Genomic DNA, 14,068 nt, shown 5'->3' on the forward strand with positions numbered 1-14,068 from the left:
ATAGTTATATGGAAACGAAAGTTGTTAACATTCAACCCATTCTTTATCATCAGTAGTATTATTTGTGATTTGAATTTTGTGAATGGGAGTTTCTCTTTTGCTGTGTTAAGCGCGGGCTTCGGATGCTTTCACTTCATACATCTACACACCTTTCATTTTTTAAGACTAAAACAAACGATGGATTCTTTGTTATTCTTAATTAAAAAGCACAACAACAATAAATCAGTAAGATGCAGCTCGCCCTCCTCTGAGGCGGCGTGACACGCCTTCACACAGCCCTCCACCGATCGCTCCACCAGACGGCCCGCCTCCACCAGCTGCTCCTGACACACCGGGGACGAGATGGTGGGGCTCACCACCTACGACAATCGCACGTTCACCGAAACAGACGGAAGACATTGTGTTCAGAATAGCGACAGATTATTTTGGGCATCAAGTGTAAGGGAGTGTGTGTTTTTAGAGCTGAAAATGAAAATATGAACTCGGAACTGAAATAAGGGTCAGAAAACAACATGACACATTATAAAAAAGTAAAGTAAAATTAAATAGTGACCAACTGATGTATAGCTGATTAATCAGTCAGTATTTGATTGCAAGTCAGAGTTGCAAGTCTTTGATGGAATAAAGTCTAGAGTTTCTTATTCTAAATGATAAACAAACAACATTTGGTGCCTTATGTACGGTTATCTTACAAAAACCCGTTCAAATTCATGTTTCGCAGATGTACTTCTTACTTTTTAAAACCTATCCAAATAGGATTTCTTCACTCAACCTGGGTAGATATTATGGAGCAAATTACATACGTTTTTTTTTAGTTAACTCAAGTGTTGAATACTATTTGTAACCCTGGTTTTCCTGCTTTTACTTTCTCTTCTCACGACTCCCTACTGTTCACGCTATCGCGAGATTGATGCAAGTATTGCATAGAGGCCGCGTCATTTCCCTTTAAATATGGCTGCGCGCTATTGTTTGTGTGTGTGTGTGGGAGTCGATGTGTTGTGCTGCTGCAGGTAGGGGTTAACCCTGTAAATACTGAAGCTACAATTCTTGTACATCTTCATTATGGATTAAGACACCTTTTTTTGCTGTTGAAATCCCATTCATGAAACCCAATTAATAAAATGTTGAAATTATTATTATTATTAACAATAATCTTAATTAATGACTTCCTTTAACATATATATATATATATATATATATATATAAATGGTATAGCCTATTTTTACATTATAACATTCGAAAAATACACTTTATATAATGATAAAATTACATATTTGTTTATTTGAAAATACACTAAAATATTATATTTGCAATATTATATTTTGAATTTTATTTTTAATTTCATGAAGTTTTTATGTGCATTTTGAGTCAATATTTTGCTCCTTTTATTACTTTAAGCAAAAAGTGTAATATATTATCATTAAATTATGTTATGCCATACACTACCATTCAGGTTTAGGATGAGTAAGATTTTTTAAAAGAAATTATTATTTTTATTCAGTAAAGATGCATTTAATTGATCAAAATTGAAGGCATTTAACATTAAAGACATTTAAAATGTGACAAAAAAAATTATATTTCATATAAATGCTGCTCTTTAGAACTTAAAAAAAAAAAATGCACCAGTTTCCACAAAAATACGAAGCAGCATCATGTGACACTGAAGACTGGGGTAATAATGCTGAAAATTCAGCTTTGATCACAGGAATAAATAATATTTAAAACAGAAAACAGTTATTTTAAGTTGTAAAAATATTTCACAATATTTCTGTTTTTTCTGTATTTTTTTAATCAAATAAACGCAGCACAAGAGACTTCTTTTGAAAAACATTTAAAAATCTTACCGACCCCAAACACTAGCCACTCAGTTTTTCTGAAACTAACATCAACAAATAGATCATTTTATCTCCAGACAGATGTGTTCTAATGTATTCCAGATATCTTTCAATAAATACAAGTTTAAAGGTCAACTCCTCAACAAACTCTGAAAAGTACCTTTGTACAGGCCACCAGCTGTGAGGTGGAGAGCGCGCACTGCGTGGCGGCGGTAATGACTCGGTTCTGCAGCGCCGTGTCCTCGGCCACCTGTGCCACGTTCTTGGCTTTCAGCACCAGCATGGCGGCGGCATTAGCTACGGCTTTAGCCAGGTTCATCATAATGTCCTGAAACATATTCGTCATCAGAGCAACACACTGTGAGGCAACCTGGCCCAGACTAATGAATGAAATAAATGCAAGGATAGAGCTTAACAGAATAAAATAGAGGGCAATAAAAGGCAATAATAAGAGGCTAACTGACTGTGACAGCATCAGCTGAACCACTCTAAATCAAATTTTACGTGTCGAAAATGGGCGCTAAAGTGTTTACAACAAGAGAAACTGCTTTGCCAAAAAATAATGAGACGAGAAGCATGTGATTGGCTGAGGGATTTGACATGAGCCAATCAGTGAATGCAGGCAAACAAGCGAGCACAACAGGGGTTGCAGATGTAAAAATCCCATTCATTTTTAACCAATTTTATCCATTCAAGACAGATGTATATTTCCAGATATATCTGGAAAGCATCTGCTGTGTATGTGTAAATGTCAGTTACATACATTCTAAATCATAAACTTCTTAAAGACATTTTCTAAATGTCTATTTGACGTCTGACAGGAAACGTCCTAGAGACTTACAGACACTGTAAAAAATATGTTACCCAGATGCAAACACGCACATCAAACAGACGTCTCTATATATTCTGTAATAAACTTAAAAATACTGTTTTAATACTTACAACCAATGACAACAAGTTTTGTCAATAGTTTTATATTGTACTGTAATAAAAAAAATTATACTGAAATATATAAATTAAAAATATACTGTACATTAGCGGTGGAACGGTACACAGATGTCACGGTTCGGTACGTACCTCGGTTCGGGGGTCACGGTTCAATACGATTTCGGTACAACAGGGAAAAAAAAACTAATCTACTATGCTCGGTTTCTTTTCATTTATTTTGAACAGACAGTAGTACAAATAAAAAAATTTTCCACGTAGCTGTGAAAATACTAAATATTATTACATTATGTTATATATATAAAATCTGCAGTACATATACAGTATACATACAAGGAATAAATTCTTGAAATATATTTGATTTAGTTTACAGATAAACAAGAGAAAAAAACGTAGCCTATATATGCTGAGTTTCAGTTCATTTTTGTGACACGCTTAATTTGTAGGAAACTCAAATGGCAGAAAGCGACATCCTATTTGTTTTCTTTGATTCTGCTGGTATAAGGAAACGGTTGTAGTGATCGCGCGGCGGTGCGCACGCACACACACACACAAAACACATCAGTTCCAGCATTGCTAACTTGACAGCGCAGCTGGTACGTTATCAAAATAAAATACAGTGAACCAAACATCAGCGCGTGCCCGCCTCTGTGTCACCGTTGGAACGCGACTGAAGTACAAAGCCTATAATTTACATAATAAATAATAGTTTAGCATTCAGATACGTTACATCGGAAATATGGAAATATAATGGAATATTTGGATTTGTGCCGAATGAGAGAGGTAGGATACATGAGCACAAAGCTCCATTTCGCAAACAGTTGAGTGCACAAGCCTTTAAAGTATACTCCTTTGTCAGTCTGTGAGAGACGCATTCAGAATCAGCACATGGTCACTGTCTAGTGGGCTTTGTTTTCAAGTGCGCAACTCATGGCATTCGCTGTTCTTCTGCTGGTGGCCGGTTATCAAACAGCGTTGCACGAATACATGTATCGTTCCACCCCTACTGTATATATATATATAAAATAAAAAATATAATAGTATATATATATATATGTAAATGATTATAAATTTGCACAAATAATTTTGCTTTAACATTTGAATTTGATGACAATTTTGATTTTTAGGAATCCATTTCACTTTTATGACTGCATTCTCTGTTCAAATAATAATTTCTGTTTAAATCACCACAAACGTTTTAAATACAGTATATATTGTATAAAAAAGATTTACATTTCTTTTTTACTCATTACTTTCCCTCATTTTGGGACAAATGAATGGCTGCTGAAAATTCAGCTTTGCCATCATATTAATAAATCATTCTTTAAAATATACTTCCTAATATGTCTGTTTTTACAGTATAATTTTCTTTTTGTATTAATGTATCCTTGGTGAGCATGAGAGACTTGCAAAAACAATGACGGGGGGACAGCCCGTTCAACACTACTTTCAATGTACGGAAAACGGCAGCATGAACATTCCTCAGAACATCTCTTTTTGTGAAGAAAGCAAGTCATACAGGTTCGGAACAACATAAGGATGAAGTATATCCTTTTTTTCCAATTTTCATATACATTTTTGCTTTGAATCAAAGTTTGAAATGCTGTAAATGGGAAAAATACTTCTGCATTCACTACTGTGCTCTATTCCAGAAAGAAAGACGCACCTGGAATCTCTCGTCAGTTTCTCCTTCTCCCATTTGTTTCAAAAGATCTCCGCTGGCCTGGCCGATGCTGCCCGCCGCCGTCAACACCGTCTGTCTGGGCTGTGGGGTGATATTGGCACATAAGAAATGACCTTCGTACTGCCACCGCAACGTCTCAAAACGCAAACGCACGGCTAATCACATCCTGTCCATCCGCTCTGCACCCCACTACAATTACCCTGTCTAGCACAAGCCAAACAAGTAAACAGATTGGGACTGCGCTCTGCAAACCAGGATGGAAAAACACAGCTTAACGAGTTCATTATCAAATCCGCCTGTAAACAGCAGTGCGTTATTGGTGGATTAGATGTGATGGGGTCGAGGGGTTTGCGTGTTTGCATTCGTCACCTCTCCAGAAGCTGGTTCCACGGCTCTGAGCAGGTCAGAAACGGCCCCTGTGAGGGTCCGGGCTGCCCCCATTAGATTCTGCCCGCTGCCCACCTCGTCCTCCATCAGAGCCGCCAGGAGCTTCACCCCTTTGGACATCTCGGTCAGGTTGGAGGAGATGGTGGTGATGGCGCAGCCCACAGCGGTGTAATCTGTGTTCGTAGGGTCACCTGGAAGAGAGATGGACAAAGAGTGAGAGATTTAAAGTTAGAGTTCACTTAAAAACAGAAACACACTGTCAGTAATTATTCACATATTCTGGAAATGATGGTGGCGGAAATTAAATGTTTGTTATATTTCTGAATTAAAAAGGCTCTTTTGTGTGGCTAAGAATAATTAAAAATATTATTAAAATATAATATATAAATAAAATGAAAGATATCTATTATTTTGTGTCTCAAATACACACAATTAAACCATGTTTAAATCATAATTTCACAATTTCTGCATAACTTGACAAGTGCTGTTACTGTTAACTGAAACAAACTATTAAAAATAATTTTCAGTAATTGAAATAAAACTGAAACAAAATAAAATGTTACTATTAGATGAAAAAAATTATCTAAAACAAAAATGAGAAATCTTGTCTTGGCAAATAACTGAAATAAACAAGTTTAAGTACTAAAATTGCTTAAACTAAAAACAAAAACACATTTTTTTTTAATCACATAAAATTACTAAACCTTAAATTTTAAACTAACAATTCAAATAAAAACTGAATTAATTCAACTGAATCATAATTTCACATACCTTGACAGGTGCTGTAATTGTTAACTGAAACTAAAACTATTAAAAATCATTGTAAGTAATTGAAATAAAACTGAAATAAAAATATAGTACTATTAGATGACAATCTATAACAAAAATGAATAACGCTATCTCAGCAACTAACTGAAATAAATACGTTAAAGTACTAAAACTACTAAAACTAAAAACTACAAATTAAAGGTACTGTACATAGAAAAAAACACAAAAACCCTAAAACTTGCATTTAAATAACTTAAACTTACATTTAAAATGAAAACTAAGAATATAAAAAATGAAGTTAATTCAAAATATTAATTAAAACTAAATAATACTAAATTAACACTACAAAACTACAGCTTTGAAATGATGCACAATAAAAATAGATCAAATTTACTTGACTTTTCTTAAACATAACTTTTTTAAACATTACATGACTCGTTTTATCTTAAGCTATTCTCTGACACAGTTGTATTCTTGGTAACCTAACACATAAAAAAGAAAAAAAGAAAAAGAGATGAACTGAAAAAAAAGTGACTGAAATGACACAACTCAATTTTCGTAATAACTGAAATAAATTATTTTTACAGATTCGTTTGTTAATTTCACTCTTTGTTTACTTGATTATAGTTTTAAATATGTAATAATTCATATATTTATATTACTGACCAGTATTTTAAGACTGAATTTGATAAGTAGGAAAAATAAAGAATGATTCGATAAACTGATGAATTGTTCACAATAAAACCAGGAGCAAGTAGAGCCAATTTTACTTTCATGGCTTTAACATGCACTGCTCAGATCTGCAGCGTGCTATAATGTGATCATTATTAGTGATCTCATTCAAAATGAGATCCATATGAAGCCAAACACACATGCATTCCATCTCTAGTGCACACATCCACACTTCACATCATATCCTAACAAGCTCTTCAAGGCATGAGAGCAGATGTAAAGCACAGGCTGCAAAAAAGCAGTAAAGTTTGAGCTGGGCTGCTGGTTAACAGGCAAATCTCCGCACTATCAAACAGATGGCATGAGGAGATTAAATCCAGCAAAAACCTGGTCTGGTCCGCATGGAAGCTCTCCAGAATGTGGGAAGGAATACACAAATCCTGCCAAACAGTTCAGCTTCAGGACAACAAACTTCACATTCATTAATGGATATATTTATTAGTGCAATTGGAGAGTGACTTATTATTTAGCAGTGAGAGGAAACATATTTTCCCTTCATCAGTTGCTGGTAAAAACCAATAAAAGTAGGTATTGCATGTGTCAATTTCTTCTAAATCATCATCATTTTCATCCACTAGTGGTATTGGACAAATTATGTTTATTCATTTATGGCCTGAAATAATGTCCAACAGTGTATATTCATCACAGCAGAATTACAGCATGTCATTTTTAGGAAAGTTATGATCATTTCAAACATAAATTTCATTTCCACCACATTGCTTGTCTTGCTAGGTCTAATTTCAAATGTTATTCTTCCGTAATACACACTAAAATAATAACTACAGTTTTTGCAGAATTTGTCATACTTATAGTTTAATTGGAAAAGATGCACAATTTTTTTTCAAATTTACTTTACTACAATTTTATAAAAAAAAGTTACTAAAAACAAAATGAAAACCATGTATTGTTTTGTATGTCAATAAAGGTCCAGAAGGTTTATGGGTAATTTTCTCATTCGGTTACATACCGGCAGTGAGGTTGACCACTGACGCGGTTCCAGCCGTGATGGCGTCCACTTGGGAGTGAATCTCGTGTTTGGATTCATCCACCTTGTTTTGAACCCACACTCTGGATGCCTTTTTGGAGAAAAGAAAGGAGAGTGAATACTAGCATATTCATGTCTTTTTTCTAAGAAGTCAATAGAGTCAATAAATGAACAATAATTGTATGCCAATGCCACAATGCATTACTGTAATGTCACAATAACACAAACCTTAATATAAATAACCACATTACAAGGCTTTTAGACTAGCTTGTGGCGCATATTCTGACTCAATGTCCCACAAGGGATTTGAACTAGCAACCTTCTACTGCATAATACATCACACACAGGGACATACTGGATGAGGATCTTCTCTCTTAACACCTTCACCCACATAAAACCAGGCAATAGATGGTTTACAGCAATACAACATCATTATTTTTGCACTAGTTGCACACTTTACCTTAAAAAAGTGTATTTTTCTTAGTATAATTTCTTACCATGTCTTGTCCCAGTGGTGGAAGATTGTCTACTTCTCCCAGGTCAGCTTGTGCCTGCTGGACAGCCTGCATACTGGTGTTGATAGTTCCCATCAGTGCTTGCTGGGCCAGACTCTGACGGCACACGAGTCATTTTATGCAAAAAAAAAATAGGCTTTTAAAACACTCTATGGATGTATGCAAACACAAGCTAGATATGCATCTATTTAGTGCATCGTAGTGTATGAATGCAATTTATAGCTAAAGCGCACATGAACTATTTTAGTTCATTTTCAAGTAAGGTTAGAGTAACAGTTTGAGAAGTATTTTACAGCTAGCGACCTGAATAAAAGTGCGGTGAAATCTTCTACAAGATTTTGCGGGAAAAAAGTTAACAGTCAATAGTGTAGTGATGTATTGCTCACACAGCAGTCACTTTCAAACCAAGCAGCTTTCTGTCCGTCAAAACGGTGTAAAAAAAACTTAACTTGTTGTGAAATCTGTGTGGGGAAAACTTTCACATTGCATTGAATCCCGTTGAAATGACTGGATACACCCACAAAAATTCACTAAAAATGGTACTGTAAATGTGCACCTTAACATGCTGTACACTCCTAGTGGTTTAATGCCACGAACATTTGAAGATAAATTTTGCGTATTTGTGTAGATGTTCTGGCCTTACAGTAAGCAAGGGCAAACCTTGCTGGGATTCGAACTCAGAACCTTATTTTATTTATTTATTGCCAAACACCCTAGTTGTTTGAAATTTTGCTTGGTGAGCTCATCAACAATAATAACAAACATTAAAATACATACAATATATAAATACATACACAACTATCTATGTCCTATCAATTGGTTACCAGTTTAGATCATAAACCACTAGGTTACACTGCATAGGTTTAACAAACACCACAAAGGTTATAGTTTACTCAAACTATAGAGCCTGTTTACACAACACCGTTTTTAATTAAAAACAGAAAACATTTTGTGTTTTGGCCATTCATTTACACAACAATGGCGTTTTGGGGGCCTGAAAATGCAAACTTTTGAAAACAAAAAAATGATAACGTTATTGTTTTTGAAAACTATACTGTTATCATCTCTGCGTAAACTAGAAAAAAAAGTGAATTTGTGAAAACTTTGATGTCATGTGTATACGTATTACATGTTCAATCTATAGGTTTGTTTGCAGACACGTAGTGTTTCTTTACAAAGTAACATCGCCAACTACTGGCCTGGCATGCACAATACAGCATTTTTTTGTAATTTTCGCAGATCCATGTAATGCGGGGATTGTTTTGACAATGTTATTATCTGTATGTGAAACTTTTCAAACACTCAAAGGAAAACTTTTCTGTTTTTAGTACAACATTTTTTTGTCCGTTTTTAGTAAAAAAAAAAAAGTTACTTACTTTAAAAAAATCTAATTTTCATTTAGTTTAACTTGATAACCTAAAATAGCAAACTAATACCGAAATAAAAATTCATTAAAACACTATATAAAAAACAAAATTATATATGTTATATTATTATATAATTATACTTTAAAAAAATCTAATTTTCATTTAGTTTAACTTGATAACCTAAAATAGCAAACTAATACCGAAATAAAAATTCATTAAAACACTATATAAAAAACAAAATTATATATGTTATATTATTATATAATTATAAAACTTTAATCTAAAATCTAAAATTTTTAATTTAAAATAATAATAAAAAGTATAATAGTGTCTTAAATATAAAAAGTTGTATACTAAAATAGCAGTGCAGAGAAGATTTGATAAATGCTACGTGACCATCAATTTTAATAATTCACCTAGTTTCAATTTCACAATTGAAAACCTGAAAGCAACAAACAACCAATTATCCCAATTATCAAATGTGACAGTCTAATTTACAATATGTTAGGCACAAATAAATCACAATGAAGATTTAGGCAACAGATGGAGCCGTGAAAGCAGAACCGCTCCGCATATGATGCGACTGTGATATAAACATCATTGCGGTTGCACATTCTCACCAGAGGTGGCATGTGTCCTCTGTGCATCTGTCCCATGGTGATCTGCTGTTGAGCCGAGGGCATGGTGCCCATGTTGAATGTGTCGGGGCCCCCAATTGACCCCGAGCGCATGATGCCAGGCAGCGCCACCGACCCGTGCTCAACTCGACCCACCCGATTAAACTGCTGCTGGAGGATGGTGGACCTACGAAGAAGTAATGGCTCATTATCAGATGCTGTCAGCCTGCATTCACCCTTATATCTGTGAATGATGGTTGTTGTTGTTGTTACGGTAATTACTGACAGCCATTAAAATCAGCTGAGCGACGCTTCCCTATCTGCACCAAGAAAACAGACGCTTCAGGCACTATTGCTTAATTACAGCTCATTGTGAGAGGCCTCAATTTTTGGATTATAGTGCTAGAAGTAACATGAGTAAGTTGGCACAAGGACAGACGCAGGCACTGATGCCCGATGTCTCCCCCTCTCCAACAGAGAGAAGTGGGATGCTGTCGCCCATAACAACCACTTTTCAGGCAGCGCTTGAGAGGACGTGACCCATCTGTATATCCAATTCTGACAGAACCAGAGCCCAGGCCGGATAAAAGCACTGCTGGAGTTGAAGTATGGGGCCATATATACTGTAATTTTTTTTCTTTTTGTTTTAAATTTTTTTTTAATCCCTCCCCAAAAAATAAGAAATTTCCAGATATAATTCAGGAAAAATTTCAGAGCAGATTTTCCAAATAGTCTCAGACTTTTGGATCTTACTATATGTGAGAAACAAATATATAGTTTCATTTTTCATAAATTGTCATGTTATTGGTGTTATTTTATTTTTTATTAAATAGCTAGTAGTAGTAGCTAAATTTATTACTACTGTTATCTATTAGTTAAACCTATTACTGCTATTTATCACTGTATTACTATACAGATGCATGTAAATTAAAATTAATTCAGTGGAAAAACAGTGGAACGTTACATTTTTCTGAAAAACCTTATCAAATATGATAAATATCAACCTCGTTACCATGTTTTTGTGTAGTAAGAATCTGCTTAATTAAAAGTTGGGTAATTGTATCAATATCAAAGTTAAATTATGCTTTAAAAAAAAACATGTTTCACAACCTTGAACAGAAGGCTTGTATTGTCAAATTAAACTGCAAAACTGTCAACTCTGTTAGCAAGATTTTGTATAGTATGCAACTGATTACTGATAACTGGATATGTAGAAACATCAGCATTACATTCTCTTTATAGTGCCATGACCTCGAGAAAAAGGCTTGTAAAGTCAAATTAAAATGTAAAACAGTCAACCCTGTTACTGTGACTTTGTATAGTAAATTTCAGATAATTGAAAAATGCATATTCGTAAAAATATCAGAATTAAATTCTCTAAGAAGCACCGTGAAGTTTGATTTTGACTTTAAACAGCAAACTCTGTTGAAATTATTTTCTATAGTAAACAATGGATTATTCACAACTAGATTTGCAGAAATATCAGCATTCTTTTTCTAAAGTCAAAACACTGAGTAAAAGGCTTGTAAAGTCAAATTAAACCATAAAACTGTCAACCCTGTTACTGCCAATCTTTATATAGTACCTTTCTGAAGCCATAATTATATCCTAAATGTAATTACTTTAACTTCTTAATAACACTTATTTGTTTGGTAGAATGTTTGAAAATTTACAGAAATGTACTTACTCAAACTGCAAAAGACAACTGTTATTCAGAATGACCCAAATACATAAATACCAAGATAAATTTACTGAGCGGCTGAGAAATAGCGAGATGTAGGAAGGGAAATATTCACACATTCACTATCTCTATCTCTCTCTTCCAGAAACCTGATATCTTAAATGACGTTTTGCTGATGAGGTAGCGCTTTTTGTCGAAATAATAATCTCGCTCTCTTGCCCTCAGCGCCTTCCACATCAAGGGTAAAACAAGAGAAAAATGTGTCTCCATCTCCTTGTGATTAAAAATGGCAGTGTGCAGCCTGAGCATTTCCTCCAATGTCATTAGACACCTCAGTTCCACTATGAGGTGAATACAAATGAAACACAGTGATTCAACAAAAAAATGTTTTAGGTGTGTAATCACAATGCAATTAAAAGTGTGACAAGATGGCTGTTGCCTGAAACAAGTACAGATTCATCCAGCATGGTGGATTCCTCATCATAGTCCAAACCAAACTGATCCTTACTAATATTTTGGTGTTAATTTTGTGAAAAACAGTGGATAATATGCTTTGATTATTTTGTTACATTTGTCATTATGGGACTATCTTAAAATATCAACCCCGTTAGCGCATTTTTGTTTAGTAAAAATCTACTAAATGGAAAAGCAGAGATTTGTAGAAATATCAGAATTAAATTATTCTTTTAAGAATCATGTCGTGGTTTCACAACACTGAGCACAAGTCTTATAACGTCAAATTAAAATTGTCAACCCTGTTACCAAGATTTTGTATAGTAAGCAAATAATTACTGAAAAAAAATTGCAGAAATATCAGCATTACATTCTCTTCCTAGTCTAAAGACCCTGAGCAAAAGGCTTGTAAAGTCAAATTAAATGGTAAAACAGTCAACCCTGTTACTGTGATTTTGTATAGTAAGCAATTAATTAAGGAAAATTGGATATTTGTAGAAATAAGTATTATGTTCTCTTTCTGGTGTCACAACCTTGAGCAAAAGGCTTGTAAAGTCAAATTACAGTGTAAAACAGTCAACCCTGTTACCTTGCTTTTTTACTTCAGATAATTGAAAAGTGGATGTTTGTAGAAATATCAACATATCAGCACAACACAATTATAAGTGTGACAAAAAGGCTGCTGCCTGAAAACAAGTTATCATGGGACAAAAACAAGAGATCTCAACTGACTTTTTTGGGGATACAGATTCTTCCAGCATGGTGGATTCCTCATCACCGTCCAAACCAAACCGATCTTTACTCTGTTTCTGTAAAACAAGGGTAGGAAAATATTTAAGTAAATAAATTGCACAAAAAAGAAGGAATATCTACAGGATAGATCATTTTGGGATAGTTCACCCAAAACTGAAAATTACGGCAGAAAGTTTAAACATGGGAAATGTGAATAATATTCTCTTGAAGACATTTTGGGTGAACCGTTCCTTTAATTCACATGTTGAAGAGCCGGTGACTTGCTTTCTTAAGGATGATGTCAATGTATCCAGCGATGAGTTGAGAGATCTGCTCTCCTTCTGTGGTCTGGACAGAGTAATAGCTCTCCTGGTACTCACCGAAATCCTGCATGAGGCCAAACACACACATATAACAGATATGAGAAGCACACATCTCAAGGCTGTGTGGATGTGCTTGTTCTGCTTTAGCTGACAGGAAGTCAGCCAACTGTCCTTGGAGCACAAGTGCTGTACATGAGATGCTAAAAGTGGCTCTTAATGGTGGAGCAGAACTGCACATCGCACAGCAAGGTTAAAACACTCAAGTAGTAGAGGACTGGGGCATTTTATCAAGGAAAAAACAACTATTTTTTACATTATAGCCAAAACAACATTGCTTTACAATAGGGCTGCCCCCTAATAGTCGATTAATCGTTTTTTATTAAAAAAATTTTTATTAGTCGCAGAAAAAAAAATCCACAAGGGCGAAGTCACGCAGATCGTTAACGGCTGGTCTATGTGGTAATACAGTACATCGGGCAGGACATCCAAACGCTCGCCTATCATTCATCGATCTCAAATATGACTTATCATCTGAAATATGTCAGTATTACCAACTTTACATGGCCGCTCAATCTAATGTTAACCTAGAGAAATGTGCGCTAAGTGTGTGTGCGGAGTGTGTAAACGGAGCGCTCACTGCAGAACAGATGGAGGCACCGGTGCGCTCACTTACTCTTAAAATACTCCTTAATTTTTGGTCATACAGATAAGAGTAATACATCTTTCAAATATGTAAAGATTCTAAGTGTATTTGTGTGCACTTACAATACCGCGCTTTTGTAAAATAATGAAAAAACAGGATGCGCTTTCTGCCGTCTCGGTCTGTGAACTTGAGTGCGAAACTCTTACAGACATTAAAAATATATCTATAGAGGGTGAAATGTCTACTTTCAAATAAACCAATTCAAATGGAAGACAAATATTCTCAGATTATGTAATCCGTATGAAACAAGCATGCAGGAGCATCACTACTGCGGAGATGACGAGTCAGTGTCGCCAACTTCATCTCTTAAACAGAAACAAAGAAAGCACTTGTTTATCAGT

The 14,068-nt window shown here is 34.8% G+C and overlaps 1 protein-coding gene across 1 annotated transcript in view; it reads right to left on the reverse strand.

Moving 5' to 3' along the window:
- Positions 1–14,068, reverse strand: part of LOC107712503 (talin-2-like) — a 166,930-nt gene that overhangs the window by 59,088 nt on the left and 93,774 nt on the right. The window contains exons 11-19 of the mRNA XM_016517773.1: positions 12,987–13,088; positions 12,702–12,778; positions 9,839–10,022; positions 7,834–7,947; positions 7,319–7,427; positions 4,834–5,042; positions 4,447–4,545; positions 1,996–2,163; positions 242–359 (exon numbers count right to left, since the gene is read on the reverse strand). Coding sequence (XP_016373259.1) covers positions 242–359; positions 1,996–2,163; positions 4,447–4,545; positions 4,834–5,042; positions 7,319–7,427; positions 7,834–7,947; positions 9,839–10,022; positions 12,702–12,778; positions 12,987–13,088 — 1,180 coding nt within the window. The remainder of the gene's footprint in view (positions 1–241; positions 360–1,995; positions 2,164–4,446; positions 4,546–4,833; positions 5,043–7,318; positions 7,428–7,833; positions 7,948–9,838; positions 10,023–12,701; positions 12,779–12,986; positions 13,089–14,068) is intronic.

The sequence above is a fragment of the Sinocyclocheilus rhinocerous genome, unplaced genomic scaffold (assembly GCF_001515625.1).
Source record: "Sinocyclocheilus rhinocerous isolate Xijiao unplaced genomic scaffold, SAMN03320098_v1.1 scaffold1259, whole genome shotgun sequence".
NCBI lineage: Eukaryota > Metazoa > Chordata > Actinopteri > Cypriniformes > Cyprinidae > Sinocyclocheilus > Sinocyclocheilus rhinocerous.